General features: G+C 40.1%; 1 protein-coding gene across 1 annotated transcript in view; it reads right to left on the minus strand.

The window, feature by feature from the left end:
* The window catches only part of gdap1l1 (ganglioside induced differentiation associated protein 1-like 1), a 35,189-nt gene continuing 20,564 nt past the window's right edge, over positions 1–14,625 (minus strand). The window contains exons 3-6 of the mRNA XM_077598925.1: positions 11,207–11,399; positions 10,907–11,080; positions 10,511–10,605; positions 1–2,834 (exon numbers count right to left, since the gene is read on the minus strand). Of these exons, the coding sequence (XP_077455051.1) occupies positions 2,310–2,834; positions 10,511–10,605; positions 10,907–11,080; positions 11,207–11,399 (987 nt within the window). The 3' untranslated portion in view covers positions 1–2,309. The remainder of the gene's footprint in view (positions 2,835–10,510; positions 10,606–10,906; positions 11,081–11,206; positions 11,400–14,625) is intronic.

Consider the following 14,625-nt stretch of genomic DNA (forward strand, 5'->3'; position numbering starts at 1 on the left):
TCCCGCTTGAACATTTATTTGCTCATAAACCAAAACGTTCTTTATCTTCGCTTCATCACATTTGTGCCATGAGATTGCTTCTCTTGCGAGAGCAAAGGATGCGCGTTTTCACCCTTAAAAAAAAGTCAAACGTCTATTCAATTGTGATTTAAGTCCATCATTGCGGCTGAACAGAAAGTGTACGCAGCATTCATGTTGAGGTGTTTCACAAAGAACAGAAAATTCAAATATGTCACACGTAATCAGCTTTGTAACAGGTGGCCTGCAACATTATCCCTACAATAAAGGGGGTGAGGGGGGTCACAATAAATCTCTTTTTTGACAGTAAACTTCAAGTGAAAGTGATTTCCTGTTCAAGCTGCTCCCCATTGTGATTTGAGTTCACAGCCACCGTAAAGTGTTTGTATCTCAAATATTTGCTCTCAAGTCAAAGCAACACGTCGGCTTACAGGTGCTATGAAATATTGCGACAAGTAAAAGGATAAAGGACCGTTTTATTATGCGTAATTCGTTCTCTGCACGTATATAATGACAATATTCCTTCATTCCTCATCCTAAAGCCACCTGATGGTGTCGTGGTTCACTTGTCTGACTTTAGTGCGGGCAAGGGTGGGATCGATCGTGAATGCAAATGGTGGGCGACCAGTCTCTGCCTTTTGGACAAAGCTTACTTGAATAGGCTGCCGCAACTTTTGCGAGGAGGCGCAGTACGGATGATGAATGAAGGAATCATCATCCATACCGCTCATCCCGACAAGGTTCAACGGGGGTGCTATAAGAGCTTACGCCGAGCGAAAGGGGGACTACACCCTATACTGGTCGATAATTACATTTGTGCAATCATTCATTTCATAGCACCTTTAAGGATAGCTCGTTAACTACAACGACTAACATGTCATATCACTTGTATTTCAAGGCGCCACTGCTTTATGACAACTTTTTTTGGTAATGTGTCTCTTGGCTCAATAAAGGTTGGGAAAGTTACCAATGGGGATGAAGGCAGTCAGACACTGACCAAAACAAAGATAAGCAAGCAGCAGCGGAAACCAATCATTTTCTCTTCTCATTATTGCTGGCGATTATTGGACACTTTCTTCAGGTGAGGAAAAAACACCTTCAGGCAAGTGCTTGAGCATCGTTGTGACTTTAGAACATTGACAAGCAGTTAACTCCTGCTTGGGATAGCCGGTGTTTGGAGTGGTCTCTGGAGCTCAACTCAGACAAGCGGCGGTTTAGTTTTGCATCTATGGTGTCTAGCCAAACTTTTAAATTACTCCACTAGAAGAAGGAACCGTGCCCATCACAACACATCAGTGAAGGGACGACCTCAGCATTTACTATTGTGCAATCGTGAGAATTGACTCAGAGAGCACATGTTTAAATGATTCTGACTTTATTCAGGGATAATTTTCTAAAAAAAATAAAATAAAAATTCAAGCTGACTGAAATACTGACAAATAAGAGCAACTGTGACGAAAAAATGCCTCAAAACAAAATTAAAAGTGTACTAGAAATAAGCTAAGGCTAGACTTGCATAGCTAAACCTTCTTCTATACCCAAAATCGCCAACTCAGAATTAAAATCTGAGCTGTTGTGTTTCAAAGAGTGTGTGAGAGCGTTCTAGTTGGTGTGGTAGTAATTAACGTGGTACAACTCCATTAATTCCGACTTCAATCTTTGAAAATATCCAGGCTGGCACTTAATTTCCAGCACAGTCAAGAACAAGCCACAGCGGTTTGCTTCTTTAGTTCCTCTATACATAGAGAAATTTATCATTGAAATATTCTCAGAGTTTGAAGTAGGTATAGATATAAATTGCAGAATTTCAGTTTTATTTTATAGCTCGAGGGTCCCTATAACTGCTTTTATTTTGGACACGGGTCTTGGTTCTTCTACTGGAAGCCACACAGTATCAAAAGTGACAGAGTTTCCTGTGGTTAAGTGCTACAAGCAGCTATGAGTTATGATTATGAGTCGTGACATGCCAAGGTCACTTAATGTGCATGTTTGCATGTGTTACTGCACTGATTTGATTGAAGTGCAGTCTGGTGTATCAGTGAATCGGTTGCAGGCCTCCAATAAACGCGAGAGCGAATGAGCTCCATGAAGGCCGCGACCACCAGGAAATGTGCAGTCAAGATCGTTTTCGAATGGAATGTTTTTTTTGTTTATATCTTTACTCGCTCGGGGTAAGTAGTTGTGTTTCCTATATTGTATCACGTAGGGTTTTCCTGCAGTCGTCAAATGTTACAGAAAAGTTCAAACATTGCATGTATACACAGACACCGAACACACGGAGAGGGCATTCACTACATGTATTTCTTTTTTAAAAACCAATAGGCAAAGTAGCCCATGCCCCCAAGGGACCCCATGAGAAAGGAGGCCCCGAAGAAGGACGGCGGCTTCTTTTTTACCATCCGGAAGGCGTTGGGCAGGACCGCCGACAGGAGCGTCGTGTGAATGTCGCCCAGGACTTTGCGGAAAGCGTAGCGTTTTTGCACACGCAGAAAAAAGGATTGCAAGTTGGGCCGACTGCCGTCCTCCCAGTATTTCTTAGAAAGTCCCAAGAACTTGAGCCTGTGCAGCAAGGCTCCCAGGCAGATATCAGCTAGCGTAAAGTCAGCTCCGCATAGCCACAGCTCACATTTTTGACCTGTGAGAGGATACGAAAGCAGTGTCTCGTGGGCCGCCGTCACGCGGGTGCATCGTGCTGGCCTACCTTGGTGCTCTAGCTTCCTTTTCTCCAACTCAGTCTCCACTTGATCTAATACCATCACTAATTCCCCCAGGGTTTTTTTCAGGTAGTTGACATTGTCGTGGTCCAAGATTTTTGCCTGGCAAATGTAATATAGAAAGTCACTTTGAGCCATTTCACAATGTTTGCAAACAAGGGATCAGGCTAGTTCCCAGTGGTGGAAACTCAAACACATGGTTGCGACACCGAAGAAAAAGGAATCTTCTAAATTTCAACAATCCAGACTAATACTAAACCAATGACATCTAGTGCCATCTAGCGTTGTGAATGAGTATGATGTCTAGACTCCGAAAATAAAATGACCCCCACTTTTTTTAGTCTTATTGCAATGCAAAAAACATTGTCTTATAATCGGGCCAATATGGTACATTGCTTAGACTACTGGCTAGTTTCCCTAATATACCACATTCTAAATTGTTATTTTTCTCTGTTTTCCAGAATAGTCTATGTGGAGTATGGAATGTATTCTTATGCTTTTTATTAGTCAATAGGTTTATTTAGTTTAGTCACTAGAATAGAATTTTGCATGACCTAGCGGAAATTTCCGTCCGTGACACCTATGAGTTGGGGGCGCGTCATCTACCATGACACACCCATTTCTTTGTTCACAGTTTCCCGCCTAAAGTCTGTACCTATGTCACATGACCTTTGTCAATAAAACTGGTCAACCTGTTGGGGGGAGGCAGGGAGTTCAAACTAGTCAGGCTGGAGGATAGACGCGCTCCTGCCGCTGGCTGCTCTGACCCCCTCCTTCAGCTGAAGCTAGATAAAACTCATCATGGCCGACTCTGTGTGCTTCCTCTAATTCGAAGTTATTGAATGTTTATCGATTAGATCCAACATTTTCTGGTGCCGAAACCCGGGAGATTCATTTCTGAATTTTCGGACCGCGGTGGACTGAAAGCCAGGATTTCTGACGTCAGCTACTCTTACTTTGAAAGAGAGGGCATTTCGGTCTATTGCGGCCCGTTTGAAGAACGAACCCCCCATCGAAAAGGAGGAGGCACAAGAGACGGTAAGGGGCTGTTTAAAATTAATATTTAGGACAAGGCTGGTGGGAATCCCGTTTTTCCAATCGTGAGAAAGTCGAAGAAAAACGCCTCATAAATCGGGGATAAATGCATATCGTTGGGGAGTATGTATGTCAAAAAAGAAGGTAATACACAAGGTATGCGGCGGACGTACACTTCGGCCATAAGTTACGTTCGTAAGGCAAGCTGGTGACGCGGCTTTAACCTAGGGGGTGAAATAGTCCCTCGGTAAAGGATTTCTGGAGATTGTCAAAAATAAAGCTTCCAAAAATACTGCACCCGATGAGTAAGAAAGCGCTAGATTAAAAAGTATAGTACTACTATTATATAACCAGAAGCGTTTGTTAAGAACCGGAAGTAGGCCGTGACGCGCTTTAAGACGCGCTCGGTACGCGCTTGGTATGCGCTCGGTATGCGCTCATGAATCGAGAGGATTGAAGAGAATAACGGTTAAAAAGACGGCGTAGACGGATAAATAGGATAATAAAAGATAAGTATTAAAGAGATAATAAATTAGATGGGACGTCCCTAAAGAATCGCCGTAAAATATCGCCTTAAATGTATTAATAGCGTAACATGTGACCATTGTTTTAAAAAAAAAACGTTCAAACAAAGGGACGTGAAGTAAGAAGATGTGGAATTCATGCTGAGAGATTTTCCTGATCATTGAAGAATGAAACAAAAACATGGTTAACATGCTTGTGAAGATTCTGGACAGAAATGATGAGGAGCTGCTTTAGGTGGTTGTCTTTCCTCAAGAAACTTTCTATCTTCATGGGGAACAAGAATGATATGTTTTTCACAAGTTCATGTACTAGTCACACATTTCAAAATTGGGGCCCTCCCTATGAACATCATTGAACATGAGCTCAAGAGGTACGACCTTTGGCAAGATGAGCTAAGAGGAAGGCCTATGAGGAATTCTCAGAGAACCAAAATCTGAAGAAGGAACATGAGAATTCCCTTAAAAAGTCTGCCTGCTTTTGAATCTTGCTGAAGACACACACAGAACAAAGGAAGAAAATGGCCGAATAATGTGGAGCCAGGCAAGAAGCCCACTTTACGGCCAGGCCCCCTTCACAGAAGCGGACACCCCTCACCCGACAAGCCAAGCACACCCGGTGCAAACAAAAAGAGGGGGGGGGGGCTCGCCCATAGCTCTTACTGCCCATTTCACACCTGGACCCAGGAGAGAGCCCACACCAGCCCAGCCCAAGGCCCCCTCCCCCTGCACAAAGAGAGAGAGGAACCACAGCACGCAAATGCCACTGCAGGTTTGAACCTAAATCACTTGAGTCCGATTGTCTCCCCACGGAGGGGGAGGGAAGGAGAGAGAGACAGAGAGATGACAGTGTTGTAATATATTAGTGACAAATTATGGGTCCTTTATTAAACACTGATATTTATTTATCTTAGGAAATGCCTAGTGAAAGGTTATTTTCCCTAAATTTTAATTGAGGTAACAGTGAGCACAGAAAATGGCTCTTATTTTAAATAAAACCGCCTTCTTAGAGCGGATAGGAATTCAGCCAGAGCTTTAACTATTGGTTTTAGCAAAATGAGAGTGATTTGCGATTTAGACTTAAGTATTAAGAATCATCCAAATTATTAATGATATCAAACAAGAGAACAATGCAGAAATGGCATTTATCCAAATTATTAGGTAAATTTAGATAGAATAATTAATTTAGGATAGGCATGATTTCACTGAGATGGAATAAACATCATGGAATACCGTCAGTGCACGGAGGGTATTTCATTGTTTGCCCATCAGCAGATGGAATATGCTTTGGCGTGGGTCATATTAATGACTATTAGAATATTAATGATATACGAATTGCATTAGCATCAAACAGTTGATGTCAACCAAATGACGTTAACCTATTTCTTTTGAGAATGATTAGGCTGATAAGACAGCAAAATGGAGGTAAGCTGCCAAAAAGCCCAGACGTGGGATGGCGCTCTTCACCAGTGATGAAAAATTGCAGACCACTGATTTCTGAAAATGAGTGTGAACATGAATGATTGTTTGTTTGTCTTTTTGTGTTTCTAATTGGCCGACCATCAAGATATAATCAATCAGATATCAAGGTGGAAAATGATTTAGAAATTTGAAATCAATTTTTGATGAAAACTATGGAAAAATATTTAGTCAAATGAAATTTTAATGGTAAAAGCAGCAGTACTCAAAACGTGAAATTTGAAGTGGAGAAACAAATCTGCTATGCAAAATTTAGGAGCACTGAAAAAACAGTGTTTGATACCAAATTCCAAAGTACTATTGATTTATTGTGATAATGGCATCCAAATTGTATTAACAGAATAATTGACTGAATTGACAAAAGTTTCCATATTTCGTTCCGAAAGGAAAAAAAAAAAAAATGGAAATCCAATTTAGTGGAATGTACCAAACGCCATTATTAACTACACGATTGGAATTGGAGGATGAGGCTAATCATATGTCTGCATAAAAGAAAAAACTTTAAAGAAACGCATTAATTTTGGGTTGGCAGAGGGAGATTGCATTTCTCAACAGGAAACATGATGAGCAACCCAGGATGAGAGTGCAAAATGTTCCTGACCAAACCAGCAGACATGAAAATAGGGGATCCATTTTGTGCTCTGTAAGAAGGTTCTCTCAGTTGAAGCGTATGAGGAGACAGGTAAGATAAACTTTTTGACGTAATCAGATAAAATGGCAAGCACTCCAATATTGATTGGAAAGATTATTGCTCGGGGAGCAATGCTGTAAGCCATGAGGAACTTTTTATATTGGTTTTATTGTCTCCATATAAAAAAAAGCATTTCAATTGAGACTACACCTTCTTACAGTTAGTTAAAGTAAACAATTGTGATTAGATCTTCTTACATATTTTTAAAGTAAACAATTAGAGAGAAAAGAGAAACTACAATGGATAGAAATGTAACTAGAATTTAATTTTATGCCTGACTATTGAAAAATATTGATTAAGAAAGTTTTATAGGAGATGATTGGCAAACTCCGAAGACAATGGAATGTTACATTTGATAATAAGACTACTAGTTTGGGATATTTTGAATTAAAAAACACTGAGGTTAATATGCAACGCAATACACATTGTTAAATGAATTGGGACTTGATTAGTATGCATTTTAAAAGTAATGGGCTTTAATTGCTCTAAAGGATACATTTATGCTAAAAATATTGACCCTGACAAACAAGGGGTGGTTACATTTTACTGGGTTCAATTCTATTTAGAATTATAAATGTGTGCATTTTGTTTCTGAATATTAATTGATGTGAATCTAAACTGTTACAGAGAACGGGAAAGCTGTTTTCCTGAGGAGAAAGCAGCCTGGTTTGCTTTTTGTATTTTTCCTATTTTTAGTATGATTAGTTAATTTGTGTAATTGTAGGAAGGAGGAAAAAACAAATATGGGTTTTGATCTTAACAAGGAAACAGTGTTCAAAATAGAATATCAGCTAGCATGTTTAATTTTGACTGATAAGGTATTTAAATTTTCACAAACATAATGATGGATGTTAAGCACGTGTTAAAGACAACGACAGAACACAGCAGCATACACAACAACAGAACTGAGCCGATCTCAAGAACAGTCTGCAGACGAACTGTACAAAGCTAAAGGCCTACCGTGCCTACCAAAAATGTATTCCATAATTGAGCCATAAAATGTCTCAACAGGGGGGAGATATGGTGAACAGGTATAAATACCTATTTTAAAATTTTTGTAGGAACTGTTTAATTTGTTATTTTATTGATCTGTAAAGAACATGGGATCTCCAAAATCATCTGGAGTGACAATGGAGCTCATTTTTCAAACAGCATAGTGCAAAACATGGCAAAACAACTGGTAGAACTAGCTTGAGATTAACACTTTTTGAGATAGTTATTGGAAGACCATTCCAACTTCCTTTATGGGAAGATGACCCATGACGAGAGACTAAGGAAGGAGAGAAACTTATCCAAAGAACATGTAAGCGGCCGTGATCTTTTGTCTATCTTGCAGGAGGTGGTGTAGCCAGGTGACTGGATCCTGATCCGAGTCATAAAAGTGAAGTCCTGGTTCTCTCCACGATGGGAAGACCCATTCGTGGCCTAACTCACCAACCTCCACAGCAGCAAAGATCGCTGAAAAGTCAAAGTCGATTCAGGTCAAGAATTCGAGACAGGTGACTCTGAGTAGGACTAAGTCGGACGGTGTCAAAACCCTTGTCCGTGAAGAAACTCATCTGACGTCTACTCACCAGCCACGAGCACCCCTCACTTAAACTTGACCTCCCATAGACTTTGCACCTCTATACAGAAGCCACAGTGAAAGCTGTTGTCACCCACATCACAGTGACTGGACTGTCAGTGACAGCCTGGGCGTATCTGAACGCCCCGCCCACAGAGACTCGAGTTGGAAAACAAGTGCAGGAAACGTCCTGCCTCATCACTGGAAAGGCAGAGCCAAGCGGTCCGCTCTTGGATGGGGTCTGGGGACCCAATCTACATCAACATCGGGGTTCCCCGCGGCGTACCAGATGAGTATAAGCTCGCTGACCAAATTGCACGACTCCAGAACAGGATGGAGGAAGGGTTTGCAGCCATCCATGAACAGTTGTCGGTGACCTCCTTTTTGGCGTTCCGGAACCGAATTGCTGTTGACATGCTCCTGGCAGAGGAAGGTGGCGTGTGCTCCATCTTTGGCGACCAATGCTGCACGTTCATCCCTAACAACACAGCAGCTGACGGGAGTTTAACCAAGGCCCTGGAGGGTCTTCGATCCCTCAACAGCAAGATGAAAGAACAATCTGGAGAACTACTATGGAGAAGATGTGTGGTATAATTTCATGGTGTTCCAGAAGAAACTGATTGTTCCGAATGAAAGTTGTTATGTGTGTAGCCGTATACCCATTTCCACAGATCCTGACATCCTGAATTCACTGGGTCTAGACGCCACACTTAAATCTGCAGTGGTGCAGATGAGATGCATTCCTTTTAAGGGGAGTGAACATAACAGTAAGAGATAAGAGATCAAAATCAGTGCAAAATCCGTGCAATTCAAACCACGTGATGCAATCTGGGGTAGTGATGGTCCTGGTGACCATAAGTTGTGGTCCGCCCCCCAGAAAAGCATACGGTTGCTACTTTCCCAACTTGGGGTGGATAAAGTTATGCTTCGTGTAAAGACATTGAACTGTTACATGAGTGTTTATTAACCAAACTGTCATAGCCCGCAGGGATGTTGCGGGACGGAGGATGGAGGTGTGTGCCATGATGGGAGAACACTGCTGCACCTTCATCCCAGATGAAACCAGTCAATTCTGTTTAAATTTGCAACTCCCTCACTTACGATTTTGTTACTGTTCTGTATTTTTTTTCTGTGTGTAATCCCATGTATGAAAGTTATGATTTGAAACACTATCCAGCACACGCTGGTAGCTTACAGTGACATACAGTATCACCGCATGGCAAACCATACTGGAGATTATTGCGCTCTTTGAGTGACGAGCCTCAGTTTGTCGAGCCGTCCGGGTAATTGTACTTGTCTTGACTTAAAAATTGTGTTCGCTCATTAAGAGGGACGCAGAGGAATTTTTCTCGAATGACGCTAAATACCTCGAGTTTTTCGCCTCTGCCTTGTCAAGTGATTTTATTATTTTCCATACCCTGTTGAAAGTAACTGTTGATGATATTTGTATTCTAGAACCTGGAGGGGAGGGATATAAATTGATGTCTAATGAAAATTCTTTCAAAGTAACTACAGGGGGGAAATGTGGAGTATGGAATGTATTCTTATGCTTTTTATTAGTCAATAGGTTTATTTAGTTTAGTCACTAGAATAGAATTTTGCATGACCTAGCGGAAATTTCCGTCCGTGACACCTATGAGTTGGGGGCGCGTCATCTACCATGACACACCCATTTCTTTGTTCACAGTTTCCCGCCTAAAGTCTGTACCTATGTCACATGACCTTTGTCAATAAAACTGGTCAACCTGTTGGGGGGGAGGCAGGGAGTTCAAACTAGTCAGGCTGGAGGATAGACGCGCTCCTGCCGCTGGCTGCTCTGACCCCCTCCTTCAGCTGAAGCTAGATAAAACTCATCATGGCCGACTCTGTGTGCTTCCTCTAATTCGAAGTTATTGAATGTTTATCGATTAGATCCAACAGTCTAGGAAATACATGTCATTTTCAAGTTTAAAAAAATTGAAGGTTTTGAGACAAATCTCCCAATGTAAAAAAGCACTTCTTTCCAAATTAAATATAAATTACTCCATTTAAAAATATTTCACACAATTGATTTCCATGGTATTGATACATTTTAATAAACTGTAAATAGTTATTTTTGTAATTTGAAGGCCATTTATTTCAATCAAAAACAATCTTAGCAGGTCTAGTTACACAACGGTTGTCATGAATAGTAATAGACACCAGTCCATTTAAATGTGAGGGTTTCCCATCTAATTGCAACGGATTGCATATCTATTGCCGTGAATGGGAGAAAAAAAGCATTGCATGTTTACTTGGGTTATCTTTGTTATGTTTGTTTGACGTTTTTGGCTGGCAAGAGGCACACAATCACTTAAGAATGCTTTCATTGAATAGCTTTTTGTCATAGTAGAGTCTACTGTTTTTTTTCCATACAGTTTCCTTAGGTTTTGTTTAGAAAAAAAACAAACATTCAAATGACACACACAAAAAAAACACATACATGCTTTCATGCGCCGAACTGACTGACCATGAGCTTTTTCTGCTTGGACAAGTACGGTTCTGTCAGTTGAGGCTCCTCGTGGTCTAACTTCATCAGCTCCGTTGCTGCATTGACCAAATGCCCTGCAGTCCCAAACACACAACAAACAAATTCTGCAGCGCTTTGACTGGGTGTGACGGGGCCTGCTATTTGATCGCATTTATTTCTGTATCAGTCCCTCAAAATAGTAATTAGAGTAGATTAAAGTACATTAGAAGTGGTGAAAATGCATTTACAATACTATTCCAATTGGTAAAGTACATTAGAAGTGGTGAAAATGCATTTACACTACTATTCCAATTGGAGTTGGCTTCACTTAAAGCACATAAGAAGTGGTGAAAATGCATTTACTATACTATTCCAATTCGAGTTGGCTTCACTTACGACGTATTTCAGCAGTGGCGTACTTTGGGATCATAGAGTCGGTAGTGAGCTCGGGATGGAGGATGCAGCCGTGTGTGTACGCGTCCATGGGAAGATCGTCCAGGAGGCGACGGTACTGCTGCACTCGCTCGTGAACGGGCGAGTCGGCCGGAGGGATCAACTGAGCTACCGTGTCTGCGGACGGGGGAAAGATGATTAGCGACGCAAGTGAGGAATAAGTCAGACTCGTTCGAACTGGGAGGGCTGGCGGGAATGATCAGCGTGATTGACGGCCATCCACGTCCAATCCATTTGAACTACCTCCCACAAAGTTGGTTTCCAAGTAGTCTATGATGTGGTTATAGTCACTGATGATGATGTCGCCATGGAGGAAGACTGGCACCTCCTCCCCAAGGTTGAGCCTCATGAACCATGGCTCTTTGTGCTCCTGCAGCGGCAGGCTCACGTCTCTCTCCTCGCACACCAGGCCCTTCTCGTGGATGACCAGACGCACCTGCAACATCCAGCGGGTTACTCCGTGAGCTATGACAGAGCAAAGGCCTAAGTGGCTGTTGTGGTGATGATAAAAGACAGAAAATAAGGCTAACTTTTGACATTTTAGACGCAGCTGTGGCGAAAAGGGCTACTAAATAACCCTTTGTTCATCATGAATGAATCAAGGTGGTCCGGTAACTATGGTTACAAAAACGTGTTGCTGCCACAACAAGGGGGAAAAAAGTTCAATATCACATTATTGCATTTACGTGCTATTTTTCAGGCTTGTTTTTGAGTGTAATATGACAAGCTTAATAGTGTTAAGAAAAGAAAGACTAACATTTTGATTACATTTAACATTTTGACAAGATAAGGTTTATGAAATGAAATGAAAAAAATCATGGTTTAACATGAGGAATTTCATTTTGAAAGTAAAAAAACAAAAATCACAATTCTATGCTTCAAACTATGAGATGATCCAGTAAGTTTCACATTTTGTCAAGTAAAGTGTTGTTAACTGTTAAATTTTCCATTTAATATTTTTTCTGGTGTGGGAGCAATAAGCTACGCTTTGTCATGGTAGTACGTAGAGAATTAAGTTTTTTTCGGAAAGATGAAGTTTTGTATATAACTGCTTTGGACTAAGCAAATAGTGGCACTATAAATTGAGGGCTTATTGAGCTTTCCAACAAAGCGTCTACTTTTACAACAACACTCCAATCGTGTTACTTACTTGTTATCTTGCTAATTGGTTCAGATGCTCACAAGGCAGAAGAATCCAATTCGTTATTAACATTTGTCTGGAAAAAAACAATTGATCCTTTCAAAAAAACCAAACTAAAATTGTAGAGAGCAACGGAAAGCAGGAGGCAGCTGTACACCTACTTCTGTTGAATGCGGTCTCCTAATTTTCTTTTGTTTTTTCGTTAACTTTAATTGGATGTGTCAGTGTGTTTTTAGTTTCCTGGGAAGCACGAGACCACTATTTTATTTCAGTACTATTTAGATCCTCGGCAATACCACATATCAATCAAGTTTCTTATAGATAACCAGAATAAATGAAAATAAAAAAATTACAAGTACAAACTGAAACACATTATATTAATGAAATGGGATTTCTTTCCCCATGAAATATTACTTACTGAAACTGTAATGTTTACTAAATTATCACTTGAAGTCTGACTCATCTTTTGGTTTGTGTGTGTAGCACTCCGAAAATTTTGTTTTGTTTTGCTAATTTCTTAAATCAAACTCTGCACATGCTAATGTGGTTAAAGCATACAATTCCATATTTTTATTCTGTTGTGGCTAAATACATTTCTACAAAATTCTATTAATATATATTAAAATATTCTATGAATATAATTAATATAGCCTGCAGTTTCGATTACAGTATTTAACTATTTAGGCCCAGAGATCAATCATCTTTTATATTTTTACTATATTGTACATATATGCTTTACATTGGGCTGCGCAATCTCGTCAATGGATAAAGGGATCACAATCTTTCATTTCACATCATCTGATCAATTCTTTTTTTGTTTGTTTGTTTGTTTAGTTTTCAACTAGTGTTTGTTGCTCTTAAGCTAGTAGGCATTTAAAAAGTGTATTATATGTGTTATTTGTATGTGTATATGTAGCTTAATTGTTTAGCTCACTTGTAATGTAATAAACATCCAGAAAACCAATATAAGACTGTTCAAATTTTGCCAAACTTACCAGTTTGAATCCGGATGAACCCGATTAAACATGACGCGGCCGATCTCTGAGCTCGATCAGCAAAAATATTCCGATCTTCAATCAGAATCTTAAAAATGCCCAGCCCTTGTACTACTCTATAGTAGCATTTTACATTTAAAAAAATGTAGATAGTTGTGATGTTTGATCCACAATTCCATGGAGTAGCCTTTCTCTTTATATTTACAAAAGTTGACGTGAAGGACAGAGTGGAGGGATAGTGTGCATTTGCAAGTGAGCAAGCAGATTGCGGCATTGTGACACAGCACAATTTGCAGGAAACTGAAACTGGGAATCTATTAACATTGGCCCTCAGACACTCCTGCACTATTCAACTCGGAGTTCCTTTTCCCGCCTGGATACCCGTCCAGCCTTTTTACATTCACCTTACATGGCTACATTATGATTAGGATGAATACACACCTCTGCCTTCTCCTACGAAGGCAGATTCCCAACCACACCTCGCTGGCACAGCTTCGCACCCTTCTCAAAAACTCGCTCAGCCCAACGGACAGACGGAACGGATGCCTAAGTCTGATGAAGAAAAGTCTCCAAGTGATGCCTTCGTCCTTATTTGGGTGTTCGGCGTTCTGTCTGGAGCCAGCTAAAAATCAGTCTACACTCTTATTTGCTCACATTCCATTTAAAGGCAAGCATATTCAAAGTCTCGGGTGTGATTGTGTACAACGTGATGAGAAAAAAATAGTAGGATAGGACGTGAAACTCCTATATTTCTTTACACTATAAATTGCCTCTAGGTACGTATACGTGTGTGAGCGTGAATGGCTGTCCTTTGTCTCCTTATGCCCTGCGATTGGCCGGCTACTAATTCAGGGTGCCCATAGTTAGCTGGGATAACCCTTGTGAGGATAAGTGGTACGGAAAATGAATAAATGAAACAATGAGAGTGGTGGTAAAACAAAATCGAAGGTTTCATGTACTTCTTCCTCCTTATCTCTGATCTGAACGTTTACATGTTATTTCTAATATATGTAGTAATTGGAACTATATTATGATTTGTGTGGCCTTAGTTTAGGTATTAGTTTTACGGTCATAATTTTATAATTAGTGATCAGATTATATTTTATCACCAATTTCATCTAAAATCAATTTGCCTCACACTGTAAAAAGACAAATCAAGACATTTTCCATACATGCTTGAATACCAGTGAGTGCGTAAAAATAGAAAAGAGTTTTAAGTTACAGGTTGATATTTCCACGTGGATTGATTTCAGCAGCAGAGTGAAAAAATATTATAATAAATACATTGTAAATTATTTCAAAGTCTATATATAAATATACTGTATACAAAGGTTATCACTATCTCCGAACTGTGAGAACTTCCCAACTATACCATGCCGTTAGTTTATATTAGTTCATCTATTTGTCTAAATGAATAAATGTAGAAATGACTCAAATATTAACAAAAACAAAATAATAAAATTAAAATGAATTTTAAAAAAATATAGAGAATGTTTATAGGACTCAATCACAGTCTAAAGGAGTTG

The sequence above is a fragment of the Stigmatopora argus genome, chromosome 1 (genome assembly GCF_051989625.1).
Source record: "Stigmatopora argus isolate UIUO_Sarg chromosome 1, RoL_Sarg_1.0, whole genome shotgun sequence".
NCBI lineage: Eukaryota > Metazoa > Chordata > Actinopteri > Syngnathiformes > Syngnathidae > Stigmatopora > Stigmatopora argus.